Genomic DNA, 14,138 nt, shown 5'->3' with positions numbered 1-14,138 from the left:
AATAATTAAATGGGTCTGTTTCAGGTTTTGTACAATGCATAATGTTGTTCAGCTCAAAACTCACTGTGCAGAAGCATTAAGTCCTAGATCCTGTCTTGCATAATTTGTTGAGCTATGAAATTCAGTGGGAAATATTGAGTGACATTTCACTGAAGATGCAGTCATTGAACTTACCAAGGAATAAAGCCACTAACCCTCCTCTGAATCCTCCTAGAATTACACTAATAGGGTCGTAAGTTTGATCTGGATTTCTCCTTCCACATACGTATGCAGAAACTTGAAAAAATTCATTTGGAGCAGATGATTAAGATAATTCTATTTGCTAGTAATATATGTATCTAGGAAAGTCTCGATTTCATCACTCTGATCAAGGACTGCAAATGCAGCCCTTCCAATTTGACTCCTCAACAAATTGCTAATATATTTTGTTTTGCTTAGCAGCTATTTCCTGGTTCCTTCTTTTGCTCATTTCCTCCTCCATCTGTATTCATTAGAGTTTCAAAGGAACATCCTGTATATAACTAAGGAAAGGGGAAGCCAAAGATGAGCCTTTTCTCTTTTAGGAAGAAGAGGCAAAAGAATACCATTTTATATTAAAATAAATTCCTATTTATACACGTCTATAGGCTCGATGTTAATGTGAATTTAATATGACACTGTACCTTATGAATTTTAGTGCCCAGTTTCGAGAATTTCTATTTCTTCTTGTATAATCACACTGCTGTCTGTCTTAATTTTTGACATTATAAGTCAGAAATTAATTACTTCTTTAAGGACAGACAGAAACAGGTTACTCTTAATGCTGGTAGAAGTAAATTTTAATTAATTGATAAAGGATTGAAAGGGAGGCAATCCCAGCAGACCAAATATGGGGGGGGGGAAGGAGAGGGAAGAGAGAAGGAGAGAGAGAGAGAGAGAGAGAGAGAGAGAGAGAGAGAGAGAGAGAGAGAGAGAGAGAGAGAGAGGGCGCTCCAAATCCTCTAGTCAATATGCAGCCACAGTGAAAGAAAGCAGATCTGTTAGGGTTGTGATACTGCCTTCAAGTTTTTTTCTTGACCTCAATACAGTGGATATACCAGTTTGTCTAGTTGAGAAAAGGTGAAAGCAACACAGTAGAAGGTGTTGTGCCCCTTGCAAGATTTTAAGACATTTCTACTCCGCACTGTGATAACAATAGACTTCTGGGCTTCTACTGTGCTTATAATTTCAACACCATCTAATTTTTTCCTACACCTTTTATTTACTGTAATATTTTCTGGGACACTTCTCATATTAGAAGAAAGGATTTGAATTATGATTCTTTCAAAGACATGGCATTCATGATAATGCTCTTATTTAGTGCTCAAAATAGTATATGGACTTTTTCCCCTAAACATGTAGGTTTTCATGTCAGTAGGAATTACATGCTCCTACCTTGTTTTGGGTTAGAACCCTCAAGGGAAGAATTATTCGGCCATATCCTATTAAACTTTGAAGGATCTGCATTCATCAGGAGAAATCAGGGTATGTTATTTTCAGCTATAATGTCATTTGGTCTAAACAGAAAATTATATGGACAAAGACACGAACCACAAAACTGGTTTTTAACTTGGCTGTGATGTACTTAACAAAACATGACTCAAGAGCAAGCAATTGATGACTCCCAAAACATTGAATGGACATTAAATGTACAGCCCCTTCCCTAACAAAGTCATATATCCACTTTTGCAATAGAGAGTTGTTACAAATAACCAAATAGGGACTTCAGCAATTCATAAAACTGTTAAAATGGTGCATAAAGTTACATAAAATGGTGCCTGAAACTAGAAGATAACACAAAAGAAATAATTTCTCACTTGAGGATTCCATTCTCCACAATTTATATTTACAGATATGAACTAGTTGCATTAGTCTTTTGTGAGAGATTCTTTGGGGTATGTTTTAAGTGTGAGCCATTATCTCTGAAAAGAAGTGAATTTATCTCCTATTTTCATGTATGCGATTACTCAGGGAAGAAAAAAGAGGGGTTACTGGCAGTGCTGGTTTCAGGAGTCTAGTCCAAAGTACTTCCTATCAAATCTAAGGCTTGGATGTAGAGAGGAGTATATGTTTTCAGTTCAATAGCGATTGCTAGAGTTATTGTTTCTAGTCTAGGAATAATTAAAAGCATCATTAACTTAAGAATTGATTCTATCTCTTATACACTAGTGTAAAATACAAAGCTGGAAGAGCAGAACAGCCAGATTTAGGATATGATGCAGAAGTCACTTTATGGCCCAAACCCTACCATCCATGGATATCAGTTCAGAACCACAACTTTTTTTTTTTTCAGATTTATTTATTTATGCATACAAGAACTAGGGGTACAGGCCAGAGGTGTGGGAAGTGAGACGATTCACCAGAGACGGAGTGGGAAATAGAACAGCTGGATCTACTGAAATACACTGCTGAGGGGAGCAGTGGATCACTCAGGAGAGGTCTGCTGCTCCATGTGGGTAGCTCCGTGGCCGGGGATAGAACTCGCACTGCAGTGGCTGCAGATTGCTTCATAGATTAAGTCTTATTAACCCCTTGTGCCACCAGGGAGGCCCCCCAGAAACACATCTTTTTTATGTACTTCGGGGACCATCCACTGCTGCCCCAAGTCCCTGATTTCTCACTGATATATGTGTGAATAGGCCTGAACTGGAACATTGCTAGTTTAAATATCATAGTTCTATTTCTTGTCTTCCTAATTAAGTTAGATCTCTTGGTGGAAGGGCAAAGACTTGCAGAAGGCCTCAGTAAATACCTAATAATTAAATAATTGATATCAAGTGGCTAAGTTAGTGTCAACAGTTATGATCAGATTTTTTCCTCCATAATTCGATTATAGTGAAAACATTTTTACATGACATGGAATTTTCACTATCGCTATGGCTTTTTAATATATGTTAGAAAAGCTGACCCACCGTTATTCTGTGTGTTTGTTTACACACATGTACATATATGCATCAGAGCAAAGGAAATCTTAATATTGGTATTACTGTATCTGTCAAAGTTTATGAATAAAAATATAGCATTTTTTTTATATCTGCCGCCAGTTGCTACTATGTAAATAGATACTGAGTACTATGTAGGCAAATATGCAAGTTATTGACTATTTTCACTTGAGCATTTTATACTGAGTAGATATTAAATTAACAAAATAAACCTATCTGAACTGTGACAATAAGTTTTGAAAAACTGAATTTGCATTTAATTCATATTCTAAATTGTTTATTTAGAAAAAATTCAAGCCATTGGCACGGTTTTATATAAAATATATGCTGATTAGCACTAAATTAAGACAATCTTATTTTGTTGAAATGGTTCTCTCCATCTTTTTCCTGTAGCAGAGAAGGACAGGGCATCAGTGGGGGTGACGTTTGTTAAGTTTAAAGATAAAAGAGAGGTGTTTTGATAAAGTGAAAGTAATAGCATATTTACTGTTTGGTAAGTAAACTTTGCCAAGAAATTTAAGTGAAGACAAATATTTTATAACAGATCAATTTAGAAGTTTGATCTGAAAACTGACTTCATAAATTAAATTTTATTCTATATTCTAATATATTAAATATTTATTTGTCCCTACATTTTAGTAGAGCTATTTTCTAGTGTTTTTTTTCCCCCTCAGGATGCTGAGGATCCATTATAAGGATCTTCCTATATATAAAAAATTAATATAGGGGGCCTCCCCTGTGGCGCAGCAGTTGCGCGCTGCGTTGCAAAGCTGCCCGCAGCCTCTGCAGCACTGGTTCGATCCCCCGCCACCAGGTGAGGGTCCCACATGGCGCGCAGACCTCTCCTGCCTCCCCCTCAGCAGTGTACTTCATCAGTCTGCCTGTTCTGTTCCCTGCTCTGGCTCTGGTGAATTCTTTCACCCTCCTGTGCTTCTGACTGTGCCCAGTGCTTGTATAAATAAATAAATAAATCTTTTAAAAAATTAATATAGGAATTTGCCTAGGAATATGATTAGACATTTTTATTCCCAAATAATTTCATTATGTGGGATAGCTAACCTTCCTGAAAAATTAAAAGTCAGAACTACAGGTAATCACCATGTAAAAAAATCTTAATATTATTTATATACTTCCAGTGAAACAAAATTTTATGTGCTATGTCTTTCCCTTGGGAGGAAAAAAAAAGTATCCTGAAAAAGTAGATATGGACATTTGTGGTCCCTGTAGGACTCTTACAGTACATTACTGTCGGTGCATACACATTTTAAAATTTGGTTGTTATGAGATTTTTAAAATTTAGTATCTCAGGGCCTCCCCTGGAGGCGCAGTGTTTGAGCACTGGGCTGCAAATCTGTCAGCAGCCTCTGCAGTGCCGGTTTGAACCCTGGCTGCCAGTGAGGGTCCCACATGGCGCGCAGACCTCTCCTGCCGCGCCTGCTGCTCCCCTCAGCAGTGACTTTGATCCATCTGCCTGTTCTGCTCCCTGCTCTGGCTCTGGTGAATTCTCTCACCCTCCTGTACTTCTGACTGTACCCAGTGCTTGTATAAATAAATAAATAAATCTTTAAAAAAATTAAATATCTTATCTTAAATTTTTTTTTAAAGATTGATTGATTGATTGATACATACATGCATACAAGCACTGGGTACAGTCAGAAGTGCGGGAGGGTGAGAGAATTCACCAGAGCCAGAGCGGGGAGCAGAGCAGGCAGAAGGACCGAAGTACACTGCTGAGGGGAGCAGCGGGCGGCAGGAGAGGTCTGCGCGCCATGTGGGACTCTCCTCTGGTGGCCGGGGAGCAGCCGGGGATCGAACCGGCGCTGCAGAGGCTGCGGGCAGCTTTGCAACCCAGTGCTCAACCGCTGCGCCACCGGGGAGGCCCTGCATTGCCTTTTTAAATGAACTATTGCAAAACCTATTAATGTCATTTTTTTCACAATCAACTAAGGGATATCTCTGGGTTGATACGAAGGTCTTAGAGTAGTGGTTTGTTACAGGCAAAGGGTATTAGAGGCAGAAGATGAGGGATCTAGGCCAGGCTGTTAATTTCTCTAGCCTTCAGCTTCCCTATCTGTGAGGTAAAGGCGCTGAGCTAAAAGAGGGCTAAGGTTTCTCTCAACTGTTAGGCTCCATCTCTCCAGGGACCCTGTCATGTCCCAGCAGGCCCAAACTAAAGTTCACAGGATGAAGCCAGTTGGGCTGAGGCACATGCCCTTTGGGGAATCTAGGGGTTACGACTTCACTACATAAGGAAAAGTACATCGCTGGATATTTGGACTATGCACCTTTCAACTGTCCGAGTGAAAACCAAACGGGAGTTCAGAAATTACTAGAAATGCCATCCATTGCTTTCTAAGGTGTTCTGCCACATTTCAAATATTTCATGATTTAACAATTGGATTAAATGATAAGCAGAATTTCTACATCACGGCAAATGTAGAAACCTAGCTGGGAAACTGGATATTGAGCTGAAATCCTGCCTTGGTGATTATCTGATGATAACTTGGACAATTCAGTTAAGTTTTAGGTGCTTTGTCTGTAGAGTGGTGAAGTTGGGTGAATTGTTTATGTTCTTTAATAAATATTACATCTATTTTGGGGTTTTAAAATATATTGGGGAACAGGGCACCACCATGGATAAGAAAAGCCACTGCTGACAGATGTTAGCGAGTCCTCATTAAGTCCTTCTTTCTGGGATGTATAAGGAGAATATCGGGTGGAGTCAAAGTCACAGGGTTCCCTTGGGTTTATTTAGTTACCACTGTTGTTCCTCAGGGAATCTGGAAACAACATAATTGATGACTGAAAAGGAATCAATAGAAACTCTAACACTTCCCAGAAGAAATCCCTAGGGCTTTGGAGGTAATCCTACCATCTTCGCAGTGGGCTGCCTACTCTCAGAAATACAGCACCATTACCAGATGGGGAAGGGACAGTTTAATGATATGATAGTGGCAAGTCTGTCCTTGAGATGACACATAGAATTTGATTTCACTATAAGTGATTATCTTATTAAAAAATGTGGATTTTTATATGTCATTTCATCTCTTGCATAGCTAATTTCACAAACTGTCCCAGGTTTCTTAATATGTCTGACATCAACTATATACTGACCCTATATACATCAATATATACTGACCCTCTTCCTCAGCACATCAGGGATGTTTGGTATAGCGGGAGGGCATATTTGATGTGGGCAAAGTTCCTAGTTTCCTACCTCCTCTCCCTATACACCATGCTGGGAAGTCTGTGGACAGCATAGTGAGGTACCAGGAAATCGACACAAAAGTTCCCAACCTAGAAATGGATCCAAAAGGCCTAAGGGGAAGCAGAGTGGATTGGAAGGAACAGAAGGTGGCAAGTCTAGAGTTTTCCTCTTTCCACCTGTGTAACTTGGGGTTAATATTAGATGCGTAGCCTTTGGACTCAGATGGGCCTTCCTGAGCAAGTAACTCAGCCATCCTGATTCTGTGATTCACCATTTGCAAATTGTAGTTCTGTAGACATTTGGGCACATCTCCCTTCAGTCCCAAGCAAAAGTTCTGTCTAATTCTTCTCAGGAAGTACAACAGTTAGTTGACTGTGTTCACACTCCAAGAAGTCTTCAATTGAAATCCACACAATTTGAAAATTCATCAGAGGACATTTTGGAGATCTTGGCAAATCTTTGTTCGTGCAAGGAATTTCCAGATGCCCCATGTAGAGATAATTAACAAAATCACAGATATTAGCTCACACTTAAAAACTGGTTTTACACTTTCAGAATTTAGATATTAGTCTGGGAAGAGTTTACCACATATATAAAAAGTTTACCATATATATATAAAATCAATTTGCGTAAGGTGGGAAATTTTGTCAATCAAGATTGCTAAACCTCCTTTTCCCTTCCTTCATGGGAATGCTGGATTTAGTCTTCAGGATTAAAGAAGCAGCTATGTCCTAATGTTCATTCAATTTTAGGATAACCACAGAGGTTTCATGAATGTGAAATGCTAGTTACACGAATATGAAATGGATCTGTGATGAGGATCTGGATACATGAAGAACAAAGTCCTGAAGGCATTTCACCTGGGGCCTGAGCTTTCCTTCAAGAACATCAGCAAACAGTACAAAATTAATGTAGCGCACCATGCAATTGCTATATAGCTACGCTAGTCTGATCATTTTTTTTCCCACTCATTCTAGAAAACCTAATTAGTTAAAGGGCAATTTAAATGAAACTTTTATTTTGAGGATTTAGAAGTATTAAAGCAAAGGGGAAAAATAAACAAACCCTGCAGTTCTCTGGATAGCATGCACGCGATTACTAATAACCCTTGGGTGGGAAATGATTAACCTTGTTATTTTCCTCACGATCCAGGTTTCTACAGTCAATCGGTACTGAAACAAAAATATTTGGATGCTGTACGGAAAGCAACTTTTACAAGGTCTCCAACTGGCATCAAATGTTTTCAAGTATGAAAACATCTCTGGGCTTTCTCAACAGACTGATGGACCCCTGCAGGTAGCACTTGCCTTGTTTAATAGTCTTGCAATTAAATCAAATTAGAGATGAATTTTTAACTCTGTGCTAAAGACAATGCTCATTATACGAGAATGCAGGAAAACAGTATTTTTCTTAAGTGAACTATTATTTCACATTAAATAAATCAGAGAGAAGGGAGCAGTCCCATACCTTCATCAATATTTTATGCTTTATATATAGTCATGTCAGTCATCTGAAAGTAACTTAAGGCAGAATTGTATAGTCAGGTTCACAAAATGTTTTCATCTCTCTCGTTGCTATTTTAAGAAAAATTTATTGACTTAAGAATTCCAAGTTTTAAAGAATGGTCTTTTGTGTTGTGATCTTTCTTATCACTGGATGATCTACCTATCACCTCTGACTCTTATCTGTCATCTGCTTTTTATGTGATGGTCACCCACACAAAGCCATTTGCACATTAGGCCAATTATTATTTGTCTAATTATGTTCTTTATATCATGCTGTTTAACATAATTAGTAAAATCGCTTGCTTTTCAGGCCTAAGGCTGAGATAATATATGTTAGACAGTAATGATTAGTTTATCACTTTAATGAAAACACCCGCATCCAACCAACTATCAATTTGGATCATCAGCATCAACAAATGTTCACTTGGATAAAATTGTAAATGTTTACTTAAAAGTACCTGATACATTTGATTAAATAAATGAAACCTAATGAATTGTTACCACATCAGGTAAAGTGAAACAGAGATCATAAAGCTCAAATGGCTACAGATCTATTTTGGGATTCATTAATTGCTGACAGTATCACCAGTATTTTTTCAGCATGGCCAAAGCACATCAAAATGGCTAAGTTTTATGTCAACTACCTTTAGGATAACTGGGAAACCTATTTGCTAATAGAGAGACAACAGCATGTACAAATGACCTTAATGGGAAATTGGTTTCCAAAACATTTTTAGCAGATGATCGGAAAGGATGACCACTCTGTCCATGCATTTGAACCTTAATACAGGCATTGACAGCTTGAGATCTGTACTGAAATCTATTAGGGCTCTGGAGTCTTTAGTCATTGTGTATATAGCATATGTATGTCAACTTATAGTAACATACATCAATAATTTATGCAGATAACATGCATCATTCATTTTCCTTGAGATATGCTTTGTTCATTGGAGTCTCATGGGTGTTGCATGTTATAATGGCATCTTCCTAGGCATCTAGCAGGATTATGTTTATTGCTTCCATCTTTGAATAAAGGGAAAAGCCCTGCAAAGACCCAAGCTTAGTTAAAAATCCAAGAAGCCCCCTCTTTTATGGCTTATACCTTGGAAACATCATTCCTGTGCCCTCTAGAATGGGCAGTGAATCATCTATGAGTGAATTCTTGCCCGTTGGAAAGGAAAGGAATCCACCAGTATACTCCTTGAGCACCTTATGAGCCCACAAAGAAGGAATGTGTAAATGCCATTAAAGCAGCTCAGAAGATACAATCATGCTTGATGGTTTTATCATAAATCTCTTGACCTTGAAGCCAGGCAATAGGCAAGCTAGCTGTGTGTGATATTGGCTGACTCCTGGAAACTCTTGCCACCTGTTCACTGAAAAAATCTAAGGAAACACCCATTGCACTCCTAGCAGAAGAGCCAGAGGCACAGAGAAGGCAGGGAGCGATCAGTTACATTATTTATTCAAGGGGTTGGGTAAGTATTAAAGAGTCAAATTTTCCTAGGTCCCTGATAATAAAGGTTCATACATTTTCCAAAGGCATAACAAAGCATCCTTTCAGGTCACCACTGATTTCAAAATAAAACAAAGCAAAACAAGACTGGTATTTCCCGATTCAGTGTGTAAAAGGTTAACATCTGCTGATGCTCAGAGATGGGGTATGGGGTGGAGGTGTCTGGATGAGATGGGCAGTGAGACCACATGGAGTCAGAGATCCCATGCAACACACAACTGACACTCCAAACAGAAACACACCCCAGCACCAAAGAGCTAGTTTCCAGCCATCCATTTCTGACACTTGTGACGGATCACTGTAGCAGCGCACAGTCTGTCTCAGTTTGCTTTTATTAGGTTCCCTTTTGCACTAAAATGCATGCGCAAATGCCATTGTCAAGGCCTGAAAGGAGCACATTGAGGGGAATACACACAGTTAGACAAATGCCAAGGGGGCACTAAGGCAGGAAAATCAGATGATCATTGCTGAAGGTGTCATTTGCAAGTGTGTAGCACAGATGCCATTTCAACAAGATCACAAGGAGGAGGCTGTGGCATCAGGCTGGTATCTTAACGGATGTGAACACTACTATTCACAAAGCAGCCAATTTCACGGCATTTAACATGTCTAGTGCTTAACAAATTTGTGCCTGGGCCTATTCACAAGCTTAAGTAAACCGGGTTGATTTATAAATTGGAAGACCTGACTGTGCATTTATAAGAAGCAGGAAGTTTTTTATCCAAATTATCCAAGTATTGCTTTTTTTGCAATGGATGTTGGGTATTGCAATGCTTCCATTGTAACTATTTGCAGTCATCACTCTGCATGGTACCTACCGCAGAGGCTGGAGGGCTGAGGCCACAGTGAAAATTCTTCTCTGCACACAACCGTGATAACCTCTTCCTTCTGAGTCTTTAGCATCTAATCTGTTATTCAGCAGTTGTTCAAGGTTCAAAGGTATTACCCATCAATGAGAAATACAAAAAAGGCGAGCAGCACATAATATATAAATATATGCCAGGTTCTGCTCTGAGAAATAATGGGACTTCTCCTTAACAAGCTCCTTGGCTTGGTGCTTTGCTGCCACTGTTTTACCTGTGAGCAGGGCGCTCTCTCACCTGATGTCTTCCATGAGAGCTGAGAATGCTCAAAGCTGGGGTCCTGGGGACAGAGTCCACACAGGTCTCAAGAGAGTTTCTCTTTCAAACGCTTCCAATTAATTAATTAATTAATTATTTTACCTAAATCCTTTCTTACAGAAATTTCTAGTCCTTGGACTCCAACTTCTCATATTCTTTACTAAACTTAACCCTCAATAGTCATGAAAACATGGATCACTGTATTTTAGGAGAAAAAATGGACTTAGAATTTTTTTTTTTCCTTTTCTTTCCAACCTGCAGCTTTCAGGCCTTCACAAAGACTAGAGTTTAGTGCATGAATAAAATTCACGCCCCCCCCACCCCCTACTTTCATGGTGTTTTCCTGGGGTTCTATTGAATATGCCTAAAGCATTCATAGGCATTAGATTCTTTCTCTGCTTTTGTATATCATGGCAGGAATCCATATCCACTCCTACAGAGGGAGTTCAATTTGTTTCTTGGTTACTAAGTAGGGGTAAATAAGAGAGTTTATATTTTTGTTAAGAGATCTGTAGTTCAGTAAGTAATTGAGCCTCGAACGGTGGGCTTCATTGATCCAAAGTGGTCTAAGAGCTCAGGTTCTGCCATAACCACAGAGGATTTCTGCATAGAAAACTGCTTTATCTGTGTTCTTACCATATCTGTGCAGAGAACAAACAAGTCAACTCACAGAGAAAATACTCTTTTACATCAGAAATGGACACTGGGAAATTAGGTCTGAGATACTGAACAACAAAGCAAAGCTAGCCTCGACTGGGTTTGGTGATTTTTTTACTTACTACCGATACTGGAAATACTGGGGATACCTGGAGAGAAAGAAAACAATAAAGAAAGCTGTTAGAAATTTTCATTAGTGCAAGACATCTTTAAGATACTATAAAAATATCAGAAACTTAGTACTTGATAACTTTCAGATCATTAGCAAACAGACATAGAAAAAAATCCATCCATTAAAATCATGTTGCTTTCATTCCAAAACTCCTGTGCTCATCAAAGATGGAAAATTAATGCTCAACTTCAACAGCTGCTCTAAGACATCAAACATTTTGTGCTTGTCTATAAGGTTAATGAATATTTGTATGTGGTTCAAAACAGAGAGTGAGCTAGACTTGTGCTCTGCATACGAAAATCAAATACACACTATGTGGACCTGTGCAAATACATTCACACATGTAGAAGATCTTACACTGTGTTGTAAGATGCGTGTTAGCTATTGAAAGTCACTTGGCACTTTGAGTAATTTTCCAAAACCATCATTTTTATTCCCCCTTTAATTGTCAGATATGTGGATTAAATTCTGCCACAGAAATTTAATTGAGCAGAATAATTCAAAAGTACATTAGGATGTTCATATTGATCATGGATTTCATCGATTTTTCAAGCTTCCCCTTTAATTTGCAGGTTGTGCTAAAATGGTGGAACCATTTCAGAATGTGATTGGACTTGGGATAAACATGGCCGTGCATTTCATCTGGATCCCAATGAAAACCCTGAGCCAAGAGGCGGGTCAGGGAGCCAGGCTGTCAGGTTAAAGGTCAGCTGTTCTACTGGTTGTTTGGAGTGCACTGCTGTGTATTCAGTGGCTCAGTTTTTCTATTTTTTGGGGTGTCATGAGGATTATATAAATTAATATATATAAAGCACTCAAAATATTTCTCAGCAGGTAGTATGTGCTCTGTCTTTGCTGTGATTACTCTCACTGTTAGAGTTAGTATATCAAGCAAACACCACTGTAATATTATTGCTGATGAAAAGTTAGAGATACTTGTACATCATGCACAGTGTTGGAAACCACAGTTTTATATATATATATATTATTGCTTTAAAAGAACAAAGAAGTCAGAGATTGAGACCCTCTGTCAAATGTGGGTGAGAGCATTTGATAAAAGTCAGACAGAATTGGGGAAACTCCTGCTTAATAATTGTTAGCTGGACGATACAGGCTAGTGCCCTTGTCTCTTCCTACCTTTTTCCTCATTGAGCTAATAATATCTCCTGCATAAGGCTGCTGTGCAGATTGACTGAGATAATCCATAAAAATGTCTGACACATGGTACGTTGTCAATAAATGATAGCTGTTAATGAGCTGTTCAGACCTGTTCTCCACATCACTGAAGTGTACTAACAGGTGGTAAATGTAGGAATCAATACATTTCTATTTTCGTATTTAAATATGAAAAAAACTGCCCTCTGCTTATTTTAAATAATCATTGCACCTTACTCAGAGTTTTCTAGCTTTGATTCTTGAAAACAGAGCTATGTTCCTACTTCTCAGTGGGGAGGCAAGAAGGAGGAATTAAAATTTACCATGATTTTTTAACAACCCTGGAAGGAATGAAATCTTATTTTCAGTTATTGCATGCATTCAAAATCTCTCAATTTGAAATGCACAGAGTTTATGGTGCTTTGGCTTCATTACCGATCACTAATCAACCAAAATTGGAAACCTAAATTTCCATTTCTGTGTTTTAACTTTGTCCTATGAGCTGAATTTCAAGCCAAATGTGATTTTCGTCAAGGACCTCTGAATTTCTGACCCTACTCTGTAGACTATCTTTGTCGCAGCGTGACAGCGACTTGGTACTGAATCTTTTTTTTTCCCTTTGCAAATCCCCCGTTGAGTGAGGAACGATGGCAGCATCATAATTTTAGTATCAATTGCAGAAGCTCCCAATTTCCCCATGATTGAAAATCCTGCTCCATGGCAAGGAGCTGCTTGCCTTTTGTAATCTGTCAACGAGAATGGAAGTTAGGATGGCAGGGAGAGGCTTTTCATGTGTTTTCAAACTTACAGGGAGTTAGAGGGCCATGCATAATGCAAGGCAAAGTTCTCAGGGTATTGGGCCAGACACAATGGAGGACAACCTGCAAGACTGTTTGATGCAGTACTTGCTGCAGCTGAATACATTAGAAAGATGCAGAAATGTTTCTACTCCTTTGGGGATGCCAGTGCAAGGGAGTGATGTTCATTCCAGTTATACAAGCCTTGCCAAGCAAGGCCATTATGAGATCCTATTTTCCTCATGAAGATGTTTGTTATTACCTGATATTTGGATGCTTAAAATTCAGGCTCTTCCTCATTCCATGGCTTAAGATTTTTTGAGGTGCTGCCAAGTGACTTTCGATTCCATGGCTGTGGAATGGGAATTGCTTTGAAAAGATTTTAAAATGCTCATTGGAATAAAGATTTTTGAAGTTGAAAATACCCAAATGCCAAGGGATGCCCATTAGAATGTTTTCAAATATTTTGCCCTAATGTCTCTCATTGTGATATCCAAACACTTAGCTTTGTGTTCTCCACAGACAACTAAGAAAACTTAACAAACCCATGATATTCATTAAACAGACTAAGAGGAAGTCATGAGAAATCTTTCAAATGCTTATGGAAGTAAGACAGGAAGGTACCATTCATTTCATGAAAGGTATTTAATCGACAAAGGTGTTTTCATCTTATAATCGAGATTGGTTATAAACCACAGGAACAAGAGTCAAATTATGTTCAGGAAAATCACCTATGCACATGTTGGTCATTTCCTTCAGAAGTGACAGTTATTATGTAAAGGAGATCCTTATCTTTAAAGTTGAGCTTAAAAGTTATTTCTCTCCTTTCTTCTCCATGCTTCTGCAGCGTATTAGCCACTTTGTCCTTTGGGATCACACACCTCTTTCCTCAGGTCTCCAGTATCAGATGATCAACTGGTTTTTATGACTGTTGTAGGATTGCCTGAGAGCTCTGTGGGGGCAGGCACCATGCCTTTTTCCTTCTGTCTCTCTAGTAAGTGCCCAGGAAAATGCCAGAAACAAGTGTTGCCCAATGTATACTTGAGC

General features: G+C 38.7%; 1 protein-coding gene across 3 annotated transcripts in view; it reads right to left on the bottom strand.

The window, feature by feature from the left end:
* The window catches only part of NTNG1 (netrin G1), a 306,079-nt gene that overhangs the window by 59,581 nt on the left and 232,360 nt on the right, over positions 1-14,138 (bottom strand). For all 3 annotated transcript variants that reach the window (XM_054691177.1, XM_054691178.1, XM_054691176.1), the window contains exon 5: positions 11,090-11,116. In XM_054691177.1, the coding sequence (XP_054547152.1) occupies positions 11,090-11,116 (27 nt within the window). The remainder of the gene's footprint in view (positions 1-11,089; positions 11,117-14,138) is intronic.

This window comes from Talpa occidentalis, unplaced genomic scaffold, assembly GCF_014898055.3.
Source record: "Talpa occidentalis isolate TD23 unplaced genomic scaffold, MPIMG_talOcc4v2.1 talOcc4.9, whole genome shotgun sequence".
Taxonomy (NCBI): domain Eukaryota; kingdom Metazoa; phylum Chordata; class Mammalia; order Eulipotyphla; family Talpidae; genus Talpa; species Talpa occidentalis.
This window is presented reverse-complemented; position numbering and strand designations above follow the sequence as displayed.